This window comes from Rhineura floridana, chromosome 11 (assembly GCF_030035675.1).
Source record: "Rhineura floridana isolate rRhiFlo1 chromosome 11, rRhiFlo1.hap2, whole genome shotgun sequence".
In the NCBI taxonomy this organism is placed as follows: domain Eukaryota; kingdom Metazoa; phylum Chordata; class Lepidosauria; order Squamata; family Rhineuridae; genus Rhineura; species Rhineura floridana.
Genome location: NC_084490.1, coordinates 73245476 through 73267570, shown reverse-complemented (window position 1 = coordinate 73267570; position 22095 = coordinate 73245476). Strand labels below are relative to the sequence as shown.

General features: G+C 41.4%; 2 protein-coding genes across 6 annotated transcripts in view; both read right to left on the bottom strand.

The window, feature by feature from the left end:
- ZDHHC11 (zinc finger DHHC-type containing 11) overlaps positions 1-9672 on the bottom strand; it is a 63287-nt gene extending 53615 nt beyond the window's left edge. Inside the window, exons 1-2 of one of the 2 annotated variants that reach the window (XM_061591102.1) lie at positions 9416-9672; positions 8917-9029 (exon numbers count right to left, since the gene is read on the bottom strand). In XM_061591102.1, the coding sequence (XP_061447086.1) occupies positions 8917-8934 (18 nt within the window). In that variant the 5' untranslated portion in view covers positions 8935-9029; positions 9416-9672. The remainder of the gene's footprint in view (positions 1-8916; positions 9030-9415) is intronic. The other variant, XM_061591099.1, reaches the window with a different exon arrangement.
- Positions 9673-20493: 10821 nt separating this feature from the next.
- Positions 20494-22095, bottom strand: part of BRD9 (bromodomain containing 9) — a 45500-nt gene continuing 43898 nt past the window's right edge. For 2 of the 4 annotated variants that reach the window (XM_061588474.1, XM_061588475.1), the window contains exon 17: positions 20495-21428. In XM_061588474.1, the coding sequence (XP_061444458.1) occupies positions 21331-21428 (98 nt within the window). In that variant the 3' untranslated portion in view covers positions 20495-21330. Of the gene's footprint in view, positions 21429-22095 lie in introns of all 4 variants that reach the window. The other 2 variants (XM_061588476.1, XM_061588472.1) reach the window with 2 other exon arrangements.

Sequence of the window (22095 nt, the reverse complement as noted above, 5' to 3'; positions counted from 1 at the left end):
ATTGCAATTTAACTGTACTAAATCAAATAGTCTTCATTAATGCTCATGAAGAATGGGAATGAATAATGAATACAAACATAAATTACCAGACACCAATGAGAGTCATGGTAGCAAGCCCACTAGTTCAAATCTGTGACTGCCCCAATCATATTTAAAGCAGGGCGAGTCTCCAGATTTTTAAAACAAAAGGGACAGGGTGTAGAGATAGTTACTACACCCTCTTACTGACTGCAGCTCACCTCTCTGCAGTTAGTTCACCCCAGATGCTTTTCTCCTCAGCCAAACTTGAGTAGCTAAGAGGGCTCAAATGGGAGCAAAATACCTGGAGGAAAGTCTACAGGAAGAGATGCACATTTATTTATTTATTTAATTTATTAGTCGCCCATCTGGCTGGTTGTCCAGCCACTCTGGGCGATGTACAAGATAAAACAATACATTAAAACATTAAAATTTAAAACCATAACAGTAAGAAACCTAACCCACCCCAAAAGCCTGCCTGAAGAGCCAGATCTTCAAGGCCCGGCGGAAGCTTATCATAGAAGGGGCATGGCGGAGATCATTTGGGAGAGAGTTCCACAGGGTGGGGGCCACTATTGAAAAAGCCGTCTCTCTAGTCCTCACCAGTCTAGCTGTTTTAACCGGTGGGATCGAGAGAAGGTCTTCTGAGGCTGATCTTGTTGAGCGGCATCCCTGACGATGCTGGAGGCGCTCCTTCAGATAAGCTGGGCCACAACCGTATAGGGTTTTAAAGGTTAAGACCAACACCTTGAATTGGGCCCGGTAAACAACCGGTAGCCAATGCAACTCCTTCAGCACTGGAGTGATGTGATCTTGCCGGCGGCTGCCTTTAATCAGACGAGCCACCGCATTCTGTACCAGTTGCAGCTTCCGGACCATTTTCAAGGGTAACCCCACGTAGAGCGCATTACAGTAGTCTAGGCGAGAGGTGACCAGGGCATGTACTACCGGTGGGAGCAGATGGTTGGGAAGGTAGGGGCGCAGCCTCCGTATCAGATGGAGTTGATACAGCGCCGCCCGGCTCACAGCTGAGACTTGAGCCTCCATGGTCAGCTGGGAGTCAAGAATGACCCCCAGGCTGCGGACCTGGTCTTTCAGGGGCAAACGTACCCCATTGAGCACCAGGTCCACATCCCCCAGCCTTCCCTTGTCTCCCACAAACAGTACCTCGGTTTTGTCAGGGTTCAGCTTCAGCTTATTCCTTCCCATCCAGCCACTCACCGACTCCAGGCACTTGGACAGGGTTTCTACAGCCAACCTCGGTGAAGATTTAAATGAGAGATAGAGCTGCGTGTCATCCGCATACTGATGACATTGCAGCCCAAATCTCCTGATGATTGCCCCCAGCGGCTTTATATAGATGTTGAACAGCATCGGGGAGAGGATGGAACCCTGTGGCACCCCACAAGTGAGAGACCAAGGATCCGAAGCCTCATCCTCCAATGCCATTCTTTGGTACCTACCAGAGAGGAAGGAATGGAACCACTGCAATACAGTGCCCCCCATGCCTAACCTCTTCAGGCGGTCCAGGAGGATAACGTGGTCAACGGTATCGAAAGCCGCTGAGAGATCAAGGAGGACAAGGAAGGTGCATTCGCCCCTATCCCACGCCCTCCTCATATCGTCTACCAAGGCGACCAAGGCTGTTTCAGTCCCATGTCCAGGCCTGAAGCCCGATTGAAATGGATCCAGATAATCCGCTTCCTCCAACTGCGCTTGCAACTGTTTTGCCACCACCCGCTCAATCGCCTTGCCTAAGAATGGCAAATTTGAGACTGGGCGAAAGTTGTTCAGATCTTGGGGATCCAAGGAGGACTTCTTTAAGATTGGTTTTATTACTGCCTCCTTGAGCGATGATGGCATTACTCCCTCTTCGAGAGATGTATTTACCACCATCTTGATCCCCTCACCCAGTCTATCTTTGCAGCTCATAATGAGCCACAATGGGCAAGGATCGAGTAAGCAAGTGGTTGGCTTTAAGGTTGAAAGCACCTTGTCCACTTCATCAGATGGAAGAAGCTGGAACCGATCCCACACTACCAGAGCACCACTGGTCACCTCTGGCTCGCTCACTGTGTCCACAGCGCACGGAATAGCACTCTTAATACAATCAATTTTCTCCGCAAAGTGTTTAGCAAACTCGTCACAGGAGGCCTTAGCATGTTCCATTGGTTCTGGAGCAACTGGACCGACCAGGCTCCGGACCACTTGGAACAGTCTCCTGGGACAGCACTCTGCAGATGCAATAGAGGCAGCATAAAAATCTTTTTTTGCTGCCCTTATTGCCACATGATAGGCTGCCGCAGCCGCTCTAACATGTGGCCGATTGTCGTCAGAGTGAGATTTCCGCCACCGGCGCTCTAGCCATCTCACCTCTCGCCTCAGAATTCGCAACCGTGGGGTGAACCACGGTGCCGTCTGAGCTCTGTTCAGGGGGAGAGGGCGTTTCAGAGCCACCCGGTCTAATGCCCCGGCGATTGCGGCATTCCTCCCCTCCACCAGGGTCTCAGCCGAGTGGCTGTGTGCATGCTCCAGAGAATCCCCAAGCGCATTCAGGAATCCATCAGGATGCATCAGATGCCTGGGGCAGACCATTTTAATAGGTCCTCCACCCCCACTGAGGGTTTGTGGCACCGAAAGGTCCAACCTCACCAAGTAGTGGTCTGACCATGACAAGGGGGTGATGGATGTACCCCCAATTTTCAGATCACTCCCCTCCTCTCCCGAGACAAACACAAGGTCGAGTGCATGACCGGCTACATGGGTGGGCCCCATTGTAATAAGGTGCAGCTCCCAGGAAGCCATGGTTTCCATGAAGTCCCGAGGCGCCCCAGTAAGGATGGCCTCTGAATGTACATTGAAGTCCCCCAATACCAACAGGTTTGGGGACTGTACACGCACAGCCAAGACCACCTCCAGCACCTCGGCCAGGGAGTCCGTCGTGCAGCGGGGTGGGCGGTACACGAGCAGAATCCCTAGACTGCCCTTTGGGCCCAACCTCCAGTACATGCAATCTGCCACCTTGGTCTCACAGAGAGGAGGTCTGGTGAGAACCAGGGACCTTCGGTAAATAACCGCCACTCCCCCTCCCCAACTACCGACCCTCGGCTGCTGTGCATACGAGAACCCAGCCGGACACATGGCCGCAAGAATAGGAGCAGCAGCCTCATCCAGCCAGGTTTCTGTAATACATGCCAGGTCCGCGCCCTCATCCAATATCATATCATGGATGAGCGATGTTTTTTGGGCAACAGACCTGGCATTGCACAGCAGCAGTCGAAGGCCAGAGTGTGGAGTCAAGCATCCCCCAGCTGTCTGTTGGCTCTGGACAGGCCCGGAACAGGGGACAGATATTATGCATCTCTCCCTAGTTCCTCTTACCAGACGTGACCTGCCCCTAGCTTTCAAGCAGCATGGGGTCTTTAGTTAGCCGGTTGGCTTTAGTGGAGCCATCTTCCTTGAACAGTATAGGTTTTGGAGACAGTGTTACTGAAGATGCAGCATTTTGTAATTTATACATACAAAAGTGAAATGCACCTCCAGCTGCTTTCTCTCACTTACTCTTCCAAACTCAAAAACCACCATCTCTTTTGAAAAGAAGGAAAAAAAGAAGGTTATACATGTTTGTATATAGGGGCCCAGGGATAACCAGGCCTGAACCTAGACTGGAATGGATCAAGATAATCCGTTTAATCCAAGAGTACTTGCAATTGCTGCACCATAACCCTCTCAATCACCTTCCCTGAGAAGGGGGTATTTGCGACTATTCAGTAATTGTTGCAAACTGATAGGTCCCGGGTGGGCTTTTTCAGGAGCAGTCACATCACTGCCTCTTTACATGGGAACATTTCTTCAGAGGAAATACACTAGTTTTACCTTCACTTTCCATTTGCATCATCTGCAGTTCTTGTTCAATGCTAGCTGCCAGTCGCTTTTTCCCATTCACACAGGTAGGCATTCCTCTGGGGAGGATTAGTCTCGCTTTTTCCTTGTTGCCCTGCCCTCTAATTAAACATTTGCACTCCCTCTGATTGCTAACTGAGCATGCTCAGTCTGTTCTACCAGCCGCAGTAGGTTCCTTTAAAAAAACCCAAGGGTTTATTTATTTATTTATTATTTAATTTCTTTCCCGCCCTTCCTCCCAGCAGGAGCCCAGGGCGGCAAACAAAGCACTAATATCTAAGTTGCAAATATCTGTGTTTTCCCTGGTTGGGTACAGTTGAAATACAAATCTCAAACAAAGATGTTTGAGTGTTATGGTTTTGTGCAAGTTAGGAGGAAAAGAAAATAAAGGCACTGTTTGCAGAAACATAAAAAAGGCCAGCAGAATGGGGGACAGCAACCAGAAGTTGCTTGTCAGCCTACAGGAAATGAAATGGATGAAGGGAGGAGGAGGGAGTGGGTGTGGAGAGGGAAATGATTGACACACCCACCTAAAAGCATCGGAGCAAAGTGTCTGCAAGCACTAGACACAGGCAGTGAAGATTTGTTTTCTTCCTTTTTTGTTTTATCAGTGGATTGGGTTAGTACGGATTTACAAGGGGAAAACTGTGTGATAGCTTCAGTTTGCCAGTAACGTCATGTGAACCACGCAAATTTAAAGGAGATGTGAGTAGCACCAAACACACAGTAAACCACTGTGTAGATGAGCCCTACATCTTCATCAGCCTCTCTCCTCAGTCAGGGTGGAGGCTCATCTTCTAAAAGCTGAACGTTTTCCGGTTTCCATAAGGGCATACAAGAACATTGCCTAACCTTTAAGCAAAGCTTGGAAGTAATTCATTAGGAAAAACAAATTACTTGTAATTTCTTATTTTTTTTGAGAAATGAGTAGGTAATTATACAGCCACGAGAGTGGCTGTATGCTATAGCCAGCATGGATTTTTCACATTCCGCAATGTTAAATTGAAAATACCCCCCATGTAGGGTTGCCAGGTTCAGGGCCTGAGACTGATCCTGTATTTTTAGGAGAAGAGAAAGCCAGCCACGTGCAGGTGTTCTTGCAACCCTGTAATGGGAAAAACCACAAGGTGGAATTCTCGCTGTATCATTAAAAGTTGTGCAGGGGGAAGGGAGAATTTCACCTTGTGGTTTTTCCCATTACAGGGTTGCCAGAACGCCTGCACTTGGCTGGCTTTCTCTTCTCCTAAAGATACAGGATCAGGATCAGGCCATGAACCTGGCAACTCTACCCCCATGCCATTCTGATGCTTCCCATAAGCTCATTTCAAAACAAAACCTTACAAGACTTATAGTCCTGAACTCAGAAATGCTTGCTTAACAACCCTGTCAATTTTCATGGCAATACACAAAACAGTCAGAGAGGATAGAGAGTTCAAAGTCTAAAAAGAGAGAGAGAAATCCCAGACCCCTTTTGGACTTTTTTCTGTCAGAGTTCTCATAATCTGTTGAAATTCATTAAAAATCAGCCATGTTCACAGAGTACCTGTAATCCTATTACTGACATTGCCCCATACTCTGACCTTCATCTTCAACAGTTTAAAAGTTCTTTAATTAATTTAAATTTTTTTGCATTGAACTGAATGATGTCGGGCATGCTCAGTAAGAACCAACTGTCAGGGTTCTAAAAGCCAGACTCACAGCTGCTGGGCTTGGCTAATCAGGGCCCCCCACCCACACCAGACTTTGCTTTCACTTGAGACAGTCATGGCTTCCCTCAAAGAATCCTGGGAAGTGTAGTTTGTAAAGGGTGCTGCGAGGAGATTCCTATTCCACTGAGAGAGCTCCAGCGGCCAGACTGGTTTAACAGTCAGCCACTCTAATTGAAGCTCTGTGAGGGGAACAGGGCATCTCCTAGCAACTCTCAGCACCCTTCACTAACTACACTTCCCAGAATTCTTTGGGAGAAGCCATGACTCTCCCAAGTGAGATAAAGGCCTGGTGTGGTTGTGACCAGGTTTGATTTAAATTGGGGTGGGAGGCTACATGTGCCTGCTGTAGAATAAAAAGGTGGGGGAAACCCTGAAAAGCAGTGATTCTGTTCACAATGTTTTCCTTTTGGAAAGGAAAGGACCTTCCCTTCTGCCCAGTGGCCACCCACCCAATCTCTTCCCCTCCCCCCTCCCCCCTTCCTGCCCCTCCCCCAGGTCAGCGTTGGACTACACCCTGGTAGATCAGGGTTCAAATCCCCACACAGCCATGAATTATTATTATTATTATTATTATTATTATTATTATTATTATTATCTTTATTTATACCCTGCCCTTTTTCCAAACTGGAACTCATAAGTCAGAATTGACTTGAAGGCAGTACATTTATTTTTATAGGAAGCTTCACTAAAATTGCAAAGTAAATCAGACATATTTAAAGTGACCATCTGAACTATATCAACTGTCTTAATAAAGTCCTCCTTGCTAAAACAAGATCAGCACAGCACATGTCTTCTTTCTATTATTTGGGCTGATTGCAGGTGTTGCCACCACTCACCATATGCTCAGAGGCACGTTACCAAATTCTTGCAAACTACACAGCAAATGGATTGGACAAATTTGTAGGGCAGTACAATATCTCAGAGAGGAGGTCAGGTCTCCTGCTCCCTTGGTGCATTCACTAGAGCTGCCCAATTTCCCTGTTTTTTAAAGTTTGATAGAAATACCTATGGGCTATAGGTACATTCTTAAACCGCAAGGTTTTTTGCCTATTAGTGAATTTCCCTGCTTTTTAACCCAAGAGGTAAGAAATGGAATTCTGTGCAAGTTTGCTGAGAATGGATTGATCATTTGCATGCTTATTGAGTTCAGTGGGATTTACTCCCCTGCAATCATGCTTAGGATAGGTGAAACTGACCACAGGGGATGGGGAAGGGAAGAGGGAGGAGGAAGGAGGGGAGGGGAGGCAGAGGGGAAGACTGGGATGGAAGCAGGCAGGAGGAGGAGAGGAGAAGAAAGGGTGGGTTTGTCTATTTGCATACTTTTTGAGTTCAATGGGATTTATTTCTGTGCAATCATGTTTGAAAATGAAAGTGGACTGCCTTCAAGTCGATTCTGACTTATGGGTGACCCTCTGAATAGGGTTTTCATGGTAAGTGGTATTCAGAGGTGGTTTTACCATTGCCTTCCTCTGGGGCTGAGAGACAATGACTGGCCCAAGGTCACCCAGTGAGCTTCATGGCTATGTGGGGATTCAAACTCTGGTCTCCCAGGTCATAGTCCAACACCTTAACCACTATGCCACACTGGCTCTGAGGTTTCCTGTAGGAAATCATTTTCTTTTGCTTTTATTTCTATGAATATGTGAAGAACAGCAACACTTTGCAAAATTTACACTAAAAAAACTCCAAACATAATTGTGGAATAATGGCACTGACCTCTGCAGAATAGTCTCCAGTGGACCTCAGGAGTGTCTCAATTTGCACAAGATAAAACAGTGGGAGGTGAAATATATTCTAGCAAAATTCTAGGTGTGCTGTATGTTTATAATTGACCTTGCCCACCTTGCCTTAAACAAAGTGGTTTAACCATACCAGGCTGAAAACATGCATCCTCTTTTTTCCAACAGCTAGAGTCATCGCCGAAGTAGAAGCTTATTGTAATTGGTCTGATTTTACATCAAACTGCATTTTCAGATTCAACTGTTAATGCACCAAAATAGAAATAGAACATATCCTCCAATTTGAAACACAAAAGGCTGTCTTCACCATCATATGACATTAACCAATAAAAAGGCTTTGAAATTAATAAAAATAAATTTGACACAGATTTCTAGGATGAATAATGAGGGAAATAAAATTTTCTAGTTTAGATTCTCTGTAGGAACATTAGTAACACAGGAAAGAAGCAAAGTAAGAGGAACACCAACAAACATACAAAAATATATTTCTTCATCTTTGGAGATGGCAGAACTTTAGTATGTGGAGTGGCTAAATGTCACCTTAGCTCCTATAAAAGACTAAGGTGAATAAAAAGAGGGGGTATTGCCTTTCCTGACACCCAAAATCTGCTGTCAGGACATTCTCTTCTGGAGGCATGCCTGACACCAACTTGGTTTTCAAAGGCCTGTTTACATTTTACAAACCTTTTATCTTAGCTTCTTTTATCTTTGCTGAAGATGTCTATCCTAATTTTACATCCTACTACTACTACATGTTTTGGTTTAACTAGTATGTTGCATTCTTATTGTACTCTCTGACTTTGTAAACTACCCTGGGAACTTGCTTGATGGGCAGTGTAAAGATAATGCCAATTTTCTCCCTGTAGAAAGAATGAAAAATCCTGTTGGGAGAATTTCCTCTAGTAGCCATTATGGAACTGTACCAGCTAAGCATCTTTTTACCTCTAATAGCATTCCTTCAGTTACATAACCTTTGTTGGTAACTTCATATGGCAGAGAAGTTATCTGAGTTTGGCATATTAAACCTTGAAGGAAATGGCAGACACTCTTCAGGTATGCGTGATGAAAGCTTGCTGCCCAACGGGAAAGAGGGCCCACATAACAAAATAGAAGACATTTTAGCTCAAAAGGCAGCTATTTCAGCTTATTAACCTAGTCTTGTATACTATTCACAGAATCCTCTGTAATGCATGAAGCTTCTGTTTCCTGGCAGGCAAAGATTGTGAAAAGGTCCCTGAAGGTAGTAATTAGGGTTGCCAGGTTAAATCCCTGAGACTGATCCTGTATCTTTAGGAGAAGAGAAAGGCAGCCAAGTGCAGGTGTTCTTGCAACCCTGTAACAGGAAAAACCACAAGGTGGAGTTCTCCCTCCCCCCTGCACAACTTTTAAAGATACAAAAGACCTCTTGGTTGCCAGGCTTGGCCTCCAATGGAAATAATGGATACAATGCTAATTCTTCTGCTTCAGTCCTAAAAAGCATCATTATATGTACCAAATCTAATTCAGTTTAAAGCCCAAAGCTCAGAAGATTTTCTTGCTTTACTCACCTCTACAATGTTCAACATGTTCTCTTACTCAATCCACTGCTTCTACTTCAATTAACAGAGCCATAGAGAAAGATGTTTGGGTGAACTCTAGAACTCCTGCAGGATCTTTCCCCCTGTGGGTCAGAGTTTTATGCGGTATTACCAGAAAGTCAGTTATTTAAGGGATTTGTCTCTGTCAATATGGCCTTTACCAGCTTTTAGAAAACGCTGCTTAGTTTCTTTCCAACAGAATAACTCCCTTTGCAGCTATAAAAGTTTCCACTCCACTTCTTTGCAAAGCAGAGCTTCTCCTGGGTCCTATAGAGGAAATATTTAAAATACCCAGCTTCCTGTCATCTACCTGGAATACTTTGGTTTGTCAGGATTACGACAAAACCCATTCATTTCATATTTTTAAGCATTATTAGAAAAGCAAACACCCCAGCAAATTCCCAAGTGACCCTAAGCCAGCCATCACCATAGATGAATAATGCAAAGTAGCAGAAAATGTGCACCTTACCACAGTTTGGTTGCTAAAGTTCTTTATGCTTCTCTGGCATGAAATTAGATGATGGTTGCTTCCTCTGTGATGCAAGATTTCCAGAATGAACTTCCTAAGAGGAGTCCAATTATTTGGAAGTGGGGAGGTTGGAGGGGTTGCCAGCTTCTTTTTTTAACCGACCTATACTTTTTAACAACAGCTTGATATGCAGATATTAGTAGATAGAGCTGTGAAAGCTTTACCTGTTGATTGTTTTTCCAGATCAAGGTGTTGTTAAAGGCACAGGAGCAGGTCAGTCCAGTTTTTCTTACCAGTCGCCAACCAAAGTACTCACAAGTGAGCAGTTGTTCTTTGGGTCCTTAAGGCCTTTAACAAGCTTAATTTTTTTGTCTCTGTATTCTTTAAAATTATATATACTATTGTTGATTTCTGCAAATATTTGCTAAGGATGGTAGGTGATCAGTTTTGACGACAGGAGTCCCCCCTGCTGTCATTGCACAATTAGCAGTCCAACCTAAACATATTTACTCAGGATTAAGACCCACTGAGTTCAATTTACTTCCTAGTAAGTGTGAATAGGATCATAACTTTAGTACTATTAGTTCTGCTGTGGGACCACAGTCATTGCAAGCTGTATTTCTAACTTCACTTACCTGGGAGTTTGCCCCATTGAATTCACTAGGACTTCTTTCTTAGAAGACATGGTTAGGATTCCAGCTTAAGTCATTCTGATAAAAGTTTGGAGTCTTAAGGTTATGCCCAAGCTCCATTCATTCTAGAGTAGTACTATTGGTTGGTGGCATTGCCTTGGTGTATATGGGTTGTTAATTGCAGCGTATCAGGGACAGTTAAATAATTTTATTTTTCACATTCTTTCCCCAGGTAGCCTCCCCAAAAGAAGTCTAGGCACATAAGAAGCTGCCTTATATCGAGTGAGATGCTTGGACCGTCTAGTTCATTACACTGACTGGCAGGAGCTCTTCAATGCTTCAGATAGAAGTCTTTCCCAGTCTTACATGGAGGTGCTACAGACTGGACCTGGAACTTTTTGCATGCAAAGCACGTGGTTTACCACTGAACTATGGCCCTTCTCATTTTTCTGGTTTTATCCAGGACCATCCTAGGATGTTTAAGATCCTGAGACTGAAAATGGTACCTCTCCAGCACTAAAAGCAAATAAAAGAAAGACTGGAAATGTATTGCCTTTCATGGGACCCCAAATCTGCTGTCTGTAAGTGGCTGCAGCCCTAGTTCCAACTGGGATAATTTCCCTTGATGTAATCCTCACAAAACTCTACTTGGTACTTCCCACCCCTAGGGATGGCTGGGACTATTAATGCAATCATGAAGTTGTGCATTCGTCTTTATTTTCTAGAGAGGTGATTTTTGGATCCTTATGCTCATGAAACCAAAATACCCTTAAAAAGAGAGCAATCTTTTATTTCCCTTTCGCAGTGATCTGAGTGTCTCAGAAATGCAAGCTTTACATAAGACATCTATAATCCCCCCCTCCCCTGTGTGACTTTACCTATTGGTACAGATTGGACAGTGTTCAGAGAATGACCACACCCACTCAGTTCCTAAATACTGTAGCATCTCTTTTGAAAAGCCTCTTCTTGTGTCTTTATGGGGGAAGTCAAAAGACCCACACATTCTACAAAGAATTGTTGCTTTTGAATACTTTTTGTGGTATTGATTACTTATAAAGTATGAGTTAATTGTTCAGGTCTATTGGAGTATTTGCTAAGTATATTAACAGCCAATGGTATAAGGAAGATATCAGCTTTTACATTGAACTTGTTGCAATTACAGTCCACCCATAGGAATTTCTCCACCCATAGGAATTCCTTCCTGGCATCTTCTGTAAGGATTTGGACTCTCCTAGACTGCAGCTTTGAGCACACTTACCTGAGAGCAAGCCCCACTGAAATAACTAGGTCTTGCTTCCAAATTGAGGATTGGGGTGCAAGGATCCTCTTACTGGAGCGGCTTGGCATATTATTGATTTTGAATGCTACAAAATAGTAGCATCAGGTGTCGTTGCATGATGCCTCTTTTTAAGGGAGAGGACTGCTGGAGATTAATCGTAATTGTTTTATTTGTTTAGCAATATGCCATTACAAACATAGATCATTCATGGTTGAATCACAAATTTAGCCCTCAATTGCTTGGCTGCCAGCTCAAATCAGGAAACATGCATTGAGATAAGGGAGAAGACTGGCTTGGTGCCACATTGGTTAAATGCATGACTTACCATAGATTGTAGGCCTGTAACATTTCAATCCACACAACCAACATGCTCTTTTGTTTTCAGATACTGTGATAGTCAAGAGTCCAAAAACTCAGTACAAAAATCCTCTCCAGGAGGGCAGTGTAGGTCACGCCAAATCTATATAGGTAATTGGTGTGTTCATTTGTTTGTACAGAGCCAGTGTGGTGTTGTGGTTAAGGTGTTGGACTAATATCTGGGAGACCAGGGTTCGAATCCCCACACAGCCATGAAGCTCACTGGGTGACCTTGGGCCAGTCACTGCCTCTCAGCCTCAGAGGAAGGGAATGGTAAACCCCCTCTGAATACCGCTTACCATGAAAATCCTATTCATAGGGTCGCCATAAGTCGGGATCGACTTGAAGGCAGTCCATTTCCATTTTTCCATTTTTGTTTGTTTGTATGCATATGAATCAAAATAAAAATATGATCCTAACCTAAAGTTTAGGAAAGCATTTGTACAAAACCTACTGTGTGTGTGCATTTGGGAAAGGAGGGCATACCTCTCAAGAAATCATGGGCAAACCTGCTAGTAAGTCAGAAATACAAGTGGAATGTACAAAGTTGGTCATGCTGTTCATCCAAGATCACAATTTAGCCCTTCTAAGTTTGTTTATTAACAAAAAGCATAGGCATGTGTGGGAGCAGGGCTGTTACAGAACCAGATGAGAGTGAGGCTGTAGCATGCAAAAAAGGGACATGGCTTGCTGAGTATGAGAGAAGGAAGAGAAAGAACTGACTGAAGCAGAGAAAAGGGCATTGGCATCTTCTGGCCTCCCTGCTTCACACCCCAGGCCTCCTTCCCTGCCACACATTCTCCTGCTGAGCCAGAAAGCCTCCTCTGAGGGGAAAGGGCTAGAGGAGAGATCAAACAAATTCGAAAGAGGGTCATTTCAAAAAGCAATAAATAGTAAATTTGGGACTAGGGAGGAAGGGGATAAGACAGGGAAGCTTTTAGAGGAGGAAAAAGTGAATATAAAAGGAGCACCGATGAAAAACATTCAGAGTATGAGGTGGAAATAGGATATAAATTAAGTGTGCAAGGAGAAGTGGGGAGGGGGGAATGACAAGAAATGGATAGAAATACTCTGAGAGCCGGGGGGAGGGGGCAGGAAATGAAAGAAAGCCTTTTCTGCTTAGAGCCTCTGGCTTGGCAAATTGTGCTTGGAACTTGGAAGGTGAGTCACCATACCTTCAAAGCCAATATCTGTAGTTCATTTGTGGAAAGCTGAACCTTGGATCTATCTGCCATAAAGAAATCAGTGTGATAAAGTATGTAGCCATTTCCAAGGAGGAATTAATATCAACAGAAAATGTTGGTAATTGCCTGTTTATTATGCCAAACTCCACCTCTTTCTGCTGCCACTTTGCACTCGCTAGGTGCATGCAGGTACATGGTTGGTACATATGGTTGCGTGCAATCACAGGTATAGTTCATACAAAAGAATGTAATTAACCTATGTATTTAAGCATAACAATACTAATAATATCATTAATAACAAATAATTATAAGAATTATTAATCACCCATAATAACATGCATCACAATACAGGAGACATATTGTTTGAGACACATGCCGAAGAAGAGCTCCTTATGGTTGGCAATGCCATCCACCTTGACTGATACTGATCGCCATCTGATTTTTTTCACATCCATCTGCACAGTGGAAAAAAAAGTTGGGCATTGGACAACCAAACACTGGTCCCATATCTGTATGCTTTCTAATTCCATAGAAGGCACAAAACTATCACCAACAATAAGGAATGGAAAGTCAACAAATGTCTATACATTTCTGTTGATAGTAAGAGGAGATCTCAAGAATGGGAATATACTGCCAAATTGTTTTTCTGTTGTATTTAGTCCAAATTCCCAAATGTTTTTGTCCCTCAAGAAGGCTGGGACTGACATGACCGCAACATCCGTCTCTGCAGTTCTGATAAAGATGTTCATATAATAATGTTCTGCAGTGTGTTTATTTATTTTAGTTTTCACATTTATACCTCACCTGTCCTTCAAGGCGCTCAAGGTGGGATACATCAGTGTTCTTCAACTCTGGGTCCTCAGATGTTGATGGATTATAACTCCCATCATCCCTGACAACTGACCATGCTGTCTGGGGCTGATGGGAGTTGCAGTCCAACAACTGGGGACACAAGATTGAAGAACAGTGGCACAAGTGATTCTTCCCCTCATCGTTATTCTATCACAACAACCCTATGGGATGGAAATTAGTTTAAGAGACTGTGATTGGCCCAAGGTCACCCAGTGAGCTTCATGGCCAAGTGGAAATTTGAACCCTGGTCTCCCAGGTCCTATTCCTGCATGCTAACCACTACACCTCACCTGCTGTCTCTTTTACATAGAGAAGTGAGCATCTGCCTAGGGCAGATCTACACCATTCTATTTAAAGGACATTCAACATACATTTGAAGCACATGAATTCCACCACACAATCATGGGAACTGTAGTTTGTTAAGGGTGGTGGGAACTATAACTATGAGGGGGAAACTACACTTCCCAGGATTCTTTAGGGGAACCCATGTGCTTTAAATGTGAGTTGGATGTGCTTTAAATGTATTGTGTGGATCTACTTAATAAACCTTGCCTGCATGTAAATCGTTTTATTTTTTTTAAATGGAACTCAGCTAAAAGGTTTACTGAGTGACCATGGGCTACTCACCATCTCTCAGCCTAATCTGCCCCTCAGAGTGAAAACAACAGAGGGGGACCACCCCATGAAAGAAGGGTACACTTAAAATGTAGAGGAAATAATTATGTACCACCGTAGTGTGAAATCAGATACTCATCGGGACATAGTATGAAGAAATATTTATATAAGCATGGCCATTAAAGATGTTTATTACTTACACAACCTGTAAAGATATTTATAGTACAATCCTATGCATGTTTACTCAGAAACAAGTCCCAATGTATTCCATTGGGACTCACTCAAACAGGGAAGTGTGCCCAGGACTGCAACCTCAAGTGATAAGGAACTTCACTCACCCAGCCCAAAATTCAGAATCATGCCACTTTAAGCTGGCTCGCAACTGTTTTATACTTGTTTTATGCTTATTGGCTTTTAAATGGATTTATTTCTTCTTGTGAACTGCTTTGGTTTCCAATCAGCAATCCTACCTCACAGGGTTGTTGGAAAGCCTCCATATACGCGCACACTGAAAATGTAAAAATACATACACCCCATATAATAGCTTATTGTCAAAATCAGTTGGTCACTGCAGAACTTAAAAACAATAAAAACAATATTAGTTTCCTAACAAAAAAAGCAGTTACACCTAAGTAAGCCCTGCTGAATTGCTTTAAAAAATAGGATGGGAGGGAGAAAGAAAGATTTACAACACAAATACAATTCTTCACTATGTTCACTCAAAAGTCCCATTGATTTACAGCACAATCTTAACTATGCCTACTCAAATGTAAGTCCTATTGAATTCAGTGGAGTTTACTCCTGGTATGTGGCATGAGCATTGCAGCTTCCAGAAAAATTAGTATAGGATTAAAGCTTCATATTGGGAAGGTTTTCAAAACAGCCTATGAATTAAACAAATAAACTGCACTCCAACAGCCCGGGAAAATGTGAACTTGTTTGACTCCTTATATTTAGAAAAGAATAACACCTTGTAATGGCATCATAAGCTGTATGTACACTTTTTAAATTTCTATTCAAAATTATTTTTGAAATAGATAAAATGTATGCCATGCTATTTTTGCAAGTAATTTAAAAAACCCTGCATGTACACTTTTATTATCATAACTGAAATTGTTTACAGTAAACAATTGTCTACCAAGATCCTGTTGTCATTTTTTGTTCTACATCTCCTGCACACAAAGAGAAAGAGACTTTTGCTACTGCTGAAAGCTATATATTTTATATTTATGAGATTTTCAGACAAGCAGAAAAAAAGACATTTTTCTGGCTTTGCAATGGGTTCTAGCTATTGCCTGGAGATCAACAAATCCCTTGTTAATCACTACCTTGACTTCAGTTATTGGCTACAAACGTGAAAGGGCACATTAGAGCAGCCAGGTATGAGCTCATTTAACAGAAGTTGCCGGGCTGAAGTTTTGGTGTATAACTCTTGAACCAGACCACCTAGAAACTTAATTAAAAAAAAAGTAAACTAAGAGTCCGGAGATTGGGATGACTCACCTGGAGAGGACCCCAAAAACCCAGAATCTCTGGGCAAAAACTGGAGACCTGGCAACCCTAACTAGTATTGAATACCACCCTATAAAGTTACACAGTACATCGTCTACTTTTGTATGTATCTATGTGCATGTAGAAGATATTTACATACATTTTGTACCTCAGATTACACTGTCACTAATAAACAAAGCTAGAATGGGAAAATTACTAGAATGGGCATAACCAAATTTATATGTTCCACTTCAACAATTTATTTAAGACTTGCTATCTGGTTTGCCCATGGCTTTTTATTGTTTTACTGGTTTGAAGAGAAACAAACTGCAAACGCTGGTGTGTACATAATGCTACACAAGTGCTCAGTTGTGTTTCCTCGTGCTGCAAAGGAGTGGGGTGGGTGTGGTCGGAACAGCATGCAGTCGCACATTTGCTCATGCCTGGTATACCATAGTTTGTTTAACTCTGGTTTACTGATATGTGTGAACCAGGTCTGTGGCTGTTATGTCTTAGAAGGGCATATTGGTTGCCAGAAGTAAATAATTATATATATATTTGGCTGCTCTCCTACCCTGCTGTCAGTTCTCTATCTTGTACTCTAGGAAGCCCAGGCTTCTCTGTCTTTTAACAGTTTAATAGAACCGGTGTGGTGCAGTGGATAGGCTTGAACCAAGGAAATGGGTTCAAAGTCCTATTCAGTCATTAAACTGACTGAATGTTCTTGGGCAAGTTACCTTATATAATATTTGCCTAACCTACCTCACAGGTTTGTTTTTAAGAGATAATTCCATGTATGTAACTGTGATCTTAGAGGGGTTAAAAATGTGATAAACTACAAAACTGTAAAATGACTCATTATACATACAGTAGGAGGCTGGTTCATAATGAGTATTTTCAATATAACACAATTCCATAATTAAAATAGTACAAAAATAAAAAAGCACTCTCTAAATTCAGCAGAACAGATAACTCCATTGACAGATCTTTCCTCTTAGATCTAAATAATTAATTTAATTTAAAATGCCTTTGAGAATAAACATGTGTTAATCAGAAGCCTTAAAGACAGCAACATAAGCACCAGACAAACTTCTTGGGAGAGGGAATGCAGCTGCCTCATTTCTGGTGGTGGCAGTGCTCTGAGATGAATTGCTTTCAGTGTGCTTAAGCAAACGTGTTGGATTTAGGCACCTGTTTTAGGAATTACTGAGATAAAGAAGCACTTTGAATTCCCAAGTGCCAATTAAATATTAAAAGCATAACCATTGTTATTGAATTAACTTTTGCATTTTACAATATTTGTATATCACTTTCCAATTAAAAGGGTTCTTAAAGCTGTTTGCATTAATAAAATTAGATTTATAGGCTATGATCATACTGCCTTCAGGACTCTCTGCTGCCATGAATAAATTGGTATTGTAAGGCCCTGCCTTTGCTCCCTTGAAAGGTGTTAGTAGCAGCAAAGGAGGGTACTCTGAGCAGATGGCCAACATGTGGGTTGATGGTGAGCAAACAAGTAGTAGGTAGGCCATAAAGAACTCTTTGCGTATCCTGCATGAATAAAAACAAAATTGTCTTTCAGACTTTTATATGTACTTTTTACATTGGGCTTGGGGACATTTGGTAATGATAAATGTAACAAACCTCTATATATCATGTTCTGAGAGCATCAGAAGAAATGCAGAATACAAATACAAAAAAGAAAAAAGTTATACCACGTATTGGCTGTGTGTGGGACAGCAAACGAGATAATCAGATGATCCCCAGAAGCCTCTAAGATGTCAGGAACTTTTCCCTCAGCTGTACTAGTGCATACAAGTCCCATATATCACTCATACAGCTAGCCCTCCCCTCCCCACCATGATACCCCAAAATTACCAGATCTGGAATTAAGACAACCTGTGACTGGGTGACCTCTATCTGATCTAGAATTGCTGTGTCTGCCTCTTTTTGGAATGTTGGTGCTGTAAAAACTGGAGAGGTTGCTATGGCAACCAACTGACAAGGGAGCAGGTTCCCTGAAGGACTTAGATGTGTGGGGTGTTAAGTCAGACCATTTTGTGATCTATTAAAATCTACTCGGTCTTTACAGCAGAATACCTAGTCTTGCATCCTTGAAGTTTCCTCTTAATGGGATACTAGTATTTTCAAATGTAAATTCTCATACAAACTAATGAATTAATACAACTAAGATGGTTCAAAATCAGGTTACAGAAAAGATTTGTTTATAAACCACTTAATATTTAAAAACGCTTAAACTGTTACCTTTATAATCAAAAGCATTGACAAATAAAAGGAATCAGTTAACCATACTAAGTTCCTTCTTACCAAATAACAGCATTTTCCTAAACAAAGATCACAAGAGAACCCCCAATCTGCCTAGATTCTTAGCCATATTAATATAGGGATTTCCTTGACTTTCTACGTTTAGAGAGACCCCCCTTCTTTAGACACACACATATAGATGGTATTTTTATCTGAGCTCTCTAGGTTAATCACAAAATTCCAAATTACGGTATCTATCATGGCTTTGCTTATATTCTTTTTTGCTATATTCTCTTGGAACCCTTGGCTTGGCATTGTGTCGATCCTTGGTTCCCCTTCAGTATCCCAATTACTATGATGCGTCCCCGAGCAATGAACTGGGAAGTCAAAACCACAGTGTCACCTCCCACTGAAAGTTCCCTGACTTCACTGCTGACTTCATAATGTTTGACTTTGAGCTAGAAGGATGACATCACACTGCCATTAAGGCATGAAGCTACACAGCGTTTACAGCACATTTAATCGTGCAACCTTGCACTTTTCCAGTAATACAAACTTGCTTTCAGTAAGTTAGTGTTAAAAGGCTAGGTGTCTCTGCAAACTCACAGCCTCATGTACACACTCAAGATTTTGCAGTTTGTGATTTATAATTACCCACACAGTTTATGTCAGCAACTACAAGCATAGGACTTATTTCCGTATTTCTCCCTGCAATATGAAGAAAGATTAGGTGTACCAGGCTGTACTTTAAATGAGTGAGCAGCTAACTCTGTGATCACTTCCATTTTTCACTATCAATGAAATGGGGGAGAGCAGAAATGGGTGAGAGCTAGCTGCATTCAGAACTTGTTTAATGTTAATGTTTCACATAGTCACATGAAGGAATTAGTACTGTGAACCTGCCCCAAATCTCAAGCATAAAAAGCTGAAGTTATCATATGCCAAATCAGACAGTTCATGTAGTTAAGTATTATTTACTCTAACCAAGTGGCTCTCCAAGCCTTGATTCTGACATATGTTAACTGGATTGATACTGGGGTATTCTGCTTGCAAATTGTGTGCTCTGCTATAGAGCTACATAGCAACAGAAAGACATAGGACAAGTATGCTTAGGAGCTCGCACTTAGGTTTATTATAGCCAGAATCAAACATCCCTGTTAATAATTACCAGATTAATATTTGTATTGAATTCTGAGCTTTACCTGTCTCCTTTTACCCATGTTAAGGAAAATGTGATTTATATTGTCACACTCTGAGAAGAGAAAATCAAAAGGTCTTTGTTTTTATTATTTATTGCTCACATTCCTATGTTGCACTTTCTCAGGAGCTGAAGGTATACATGGGATTTCTGCATTATGTTTGATTTGGGAGAGGATGTATATGTACCATGTTGGGTTCTAGACTGTGTTACTTTATGAGCAAACTCCTCTAGGGACCTTAAAATACTGTCATCCCCCCCCCACTGTGAACTGCAATTAGCATGTTTATTCAGAAGTAAATCCTACTTTCAGTGGGATTTCCTTTCTGTTAAAGTGGTTTTGTAATCAATGTTTTGGATTCCCAGGCACCTTAAGGAATTGGTGGGTTAGTTCAAATCAGTATGTGAAATATATAGCTCCTATCAAATTCCTCTTCGCATTGTGAATTTTTCTTAAGCATTCTTTTGTCTGCTTTCTCCTGTTTCCTTTGCACCATGCTTTCCTGTAGACCTCTTTCCTTCCCCTACTCTTACATCCAATCTCAATGCTTACTCTGCCTCTTTGAGCTGTTATCTTCTCTTCTCTGACAGTTTCTCCATCTTCAGAAATTTCTTCTCATTCAGTTTTCCACAGCTTGCCCTCATCAATAATCTCATCACTCAGGTAGATCTGTATGACATATCAATCCCAGCCAAATGCACAGTTCCCTTTCCTCATAGATCCTAAACTGCAAACATTCTGTTGCTGGTCCTTCCCTGAGCTTGGAAATTGTTTAGGAACATTTTATGACATCAGTCCAGCTGAATTGGATCACCACAAGCACCACAGATGTCCCAAAGATTTTGCTACATGACTTCCTGTCTAATGTACTAAAGCACTTTTTAATCTTTAGCCCTCTTTACTTGTTACTCATGTGTAGAGGGCAAGCATGGATGGTGAAGGGGGCTGTAGGGCTGTGCATTTAGCCCTGTCCTAATGTTCTGCTGCTTCTCTTGCCACTGCCATAGTAGTGCTGAGCATAACTTCTGCAATGGGGAAACTCTCTACTCAGTTTACAACCCTGAGCAATCCCTTTCACTACACTTGATCTCTACACAGGAGTAAAATGTAAAGAGGGCTTTAGCAGGTCTTTATTTAGAACACCAATTTTAAAGTTTATAAAACCCCCTAGGAAATAAAGTACTAGAAACACTAGAACCAAGTACATTTCAGTTTTATTAGTATTTACAATATTGTTAATGAACAACAAAATTATTCTAGTTATCCATAATATAAATTGTTTTTAAAAAGTCATTCAATGTTAAATTTCAAATACTTCATTTAAAAATGACACAAACTTTTACAGTTTCTGTACAACTTCAATTTCACTCGTATACATAAATTTCTGGGTAGTTTGTCAAGGGCTGAATTTCTTGAACTGAAGTCCCACAATATTACCATGCCTTTTTTGGGCATTCAAAATTAAGAGGATTTCGACTGTTCATAAGATTTTCTTTTAATCTGGCCATTTTTTGAGCAACTAGGGGAAGAGGAGTGAATATGACGACAACCATAGTTCTGAAACGTTTGAGTGATATTTAATGTTAGTCATATTCAGAGTAGATGCACTGAAATCATATCTATTTATTTCAATGGCTCCGCTGTTACTAACATTGGATATCACCCTGTATTACCACTGAAAAAAATACTCCTCCTAGAGGAGCTTCTATATGGTCATAGTTGCACACTTAAGTATAAAACATTTTAATGATTGGCAGCATGATAAACAGCTGGTTAGCATTTTTATAAAATAAATAAGGTTTCTTAAATACGTAATTTGAGATTGCTTCTTCAGATCTATTGTCCATATCTCTAAAATACTGCATGAGATGGTGAAAATACCATGATATACCCAAGTAACATTCACAAATATATGCACAAGCATTATTATTCAGCAATCCTCATACAAAAGAGTAAAAGAACAAATGAAAATGCACTCTATTTGACAAAACTCCATAAAACACAGTATAAAAAACACAAATTAAATACTATATAAGTAATATTAATTATTGGTATTTGTAGGTTCTGGAGATTGAAGAAATTCATAGGGGTCATGGACCATATCTTGTTGTTCTCCTACACTTAGGTGAGAAGGGCTTCCTGTAGAAAACAGGGAAGGGAAAAAAGGATAATTTAACAGGATATAATGTTTGGGAGACATTTTGAATACTCCCATGAAATATATTCACAGTGCAATCCTATATACATTGTCCCATTGATTAAGTAATGGAAACTCAAAGTACCTTTGAGTTAAATGGGTAAAGGATTATATATTTTTGATCATGTTCTCCATCTAATATTTTAGAAATGACACATTTTCATTAAATTCATGGCAACCCCCCCCAAGTCTGATGAATCAAAGATCCTACTTAGACCCTTCTATTGGAGGTATGAGACTGATGTTAGATATCAGTAGACATTTTCTGTGGCAGCCCTGGGATTCTAGAATTAACTTTTGGGATGATTTATAAAGCAAATGGCTTTATTTAGGTAATTTTTAGTTTAGTTTTGTAATGTTATTTGAAAGGTTAACAGGTTCCTTCAACAACAGAATTAAAATTTACAATTTCACGTTAAAATAAATCAGAGCAATGAAATAAATTTGAGAGTCATATTTATCTGTCTTTATTTGCATCCTAGCCTTCTAAGCCTCTTATGGGTGCAATCCCATTTTATCATCACAATAATTCTGCGAGGCAGGTTAGGGCAAAGGAGAGAGGCTGGTCCAGTGGATGTTAGAGAAGTGAATCTATTAGTGCTTGTTCTG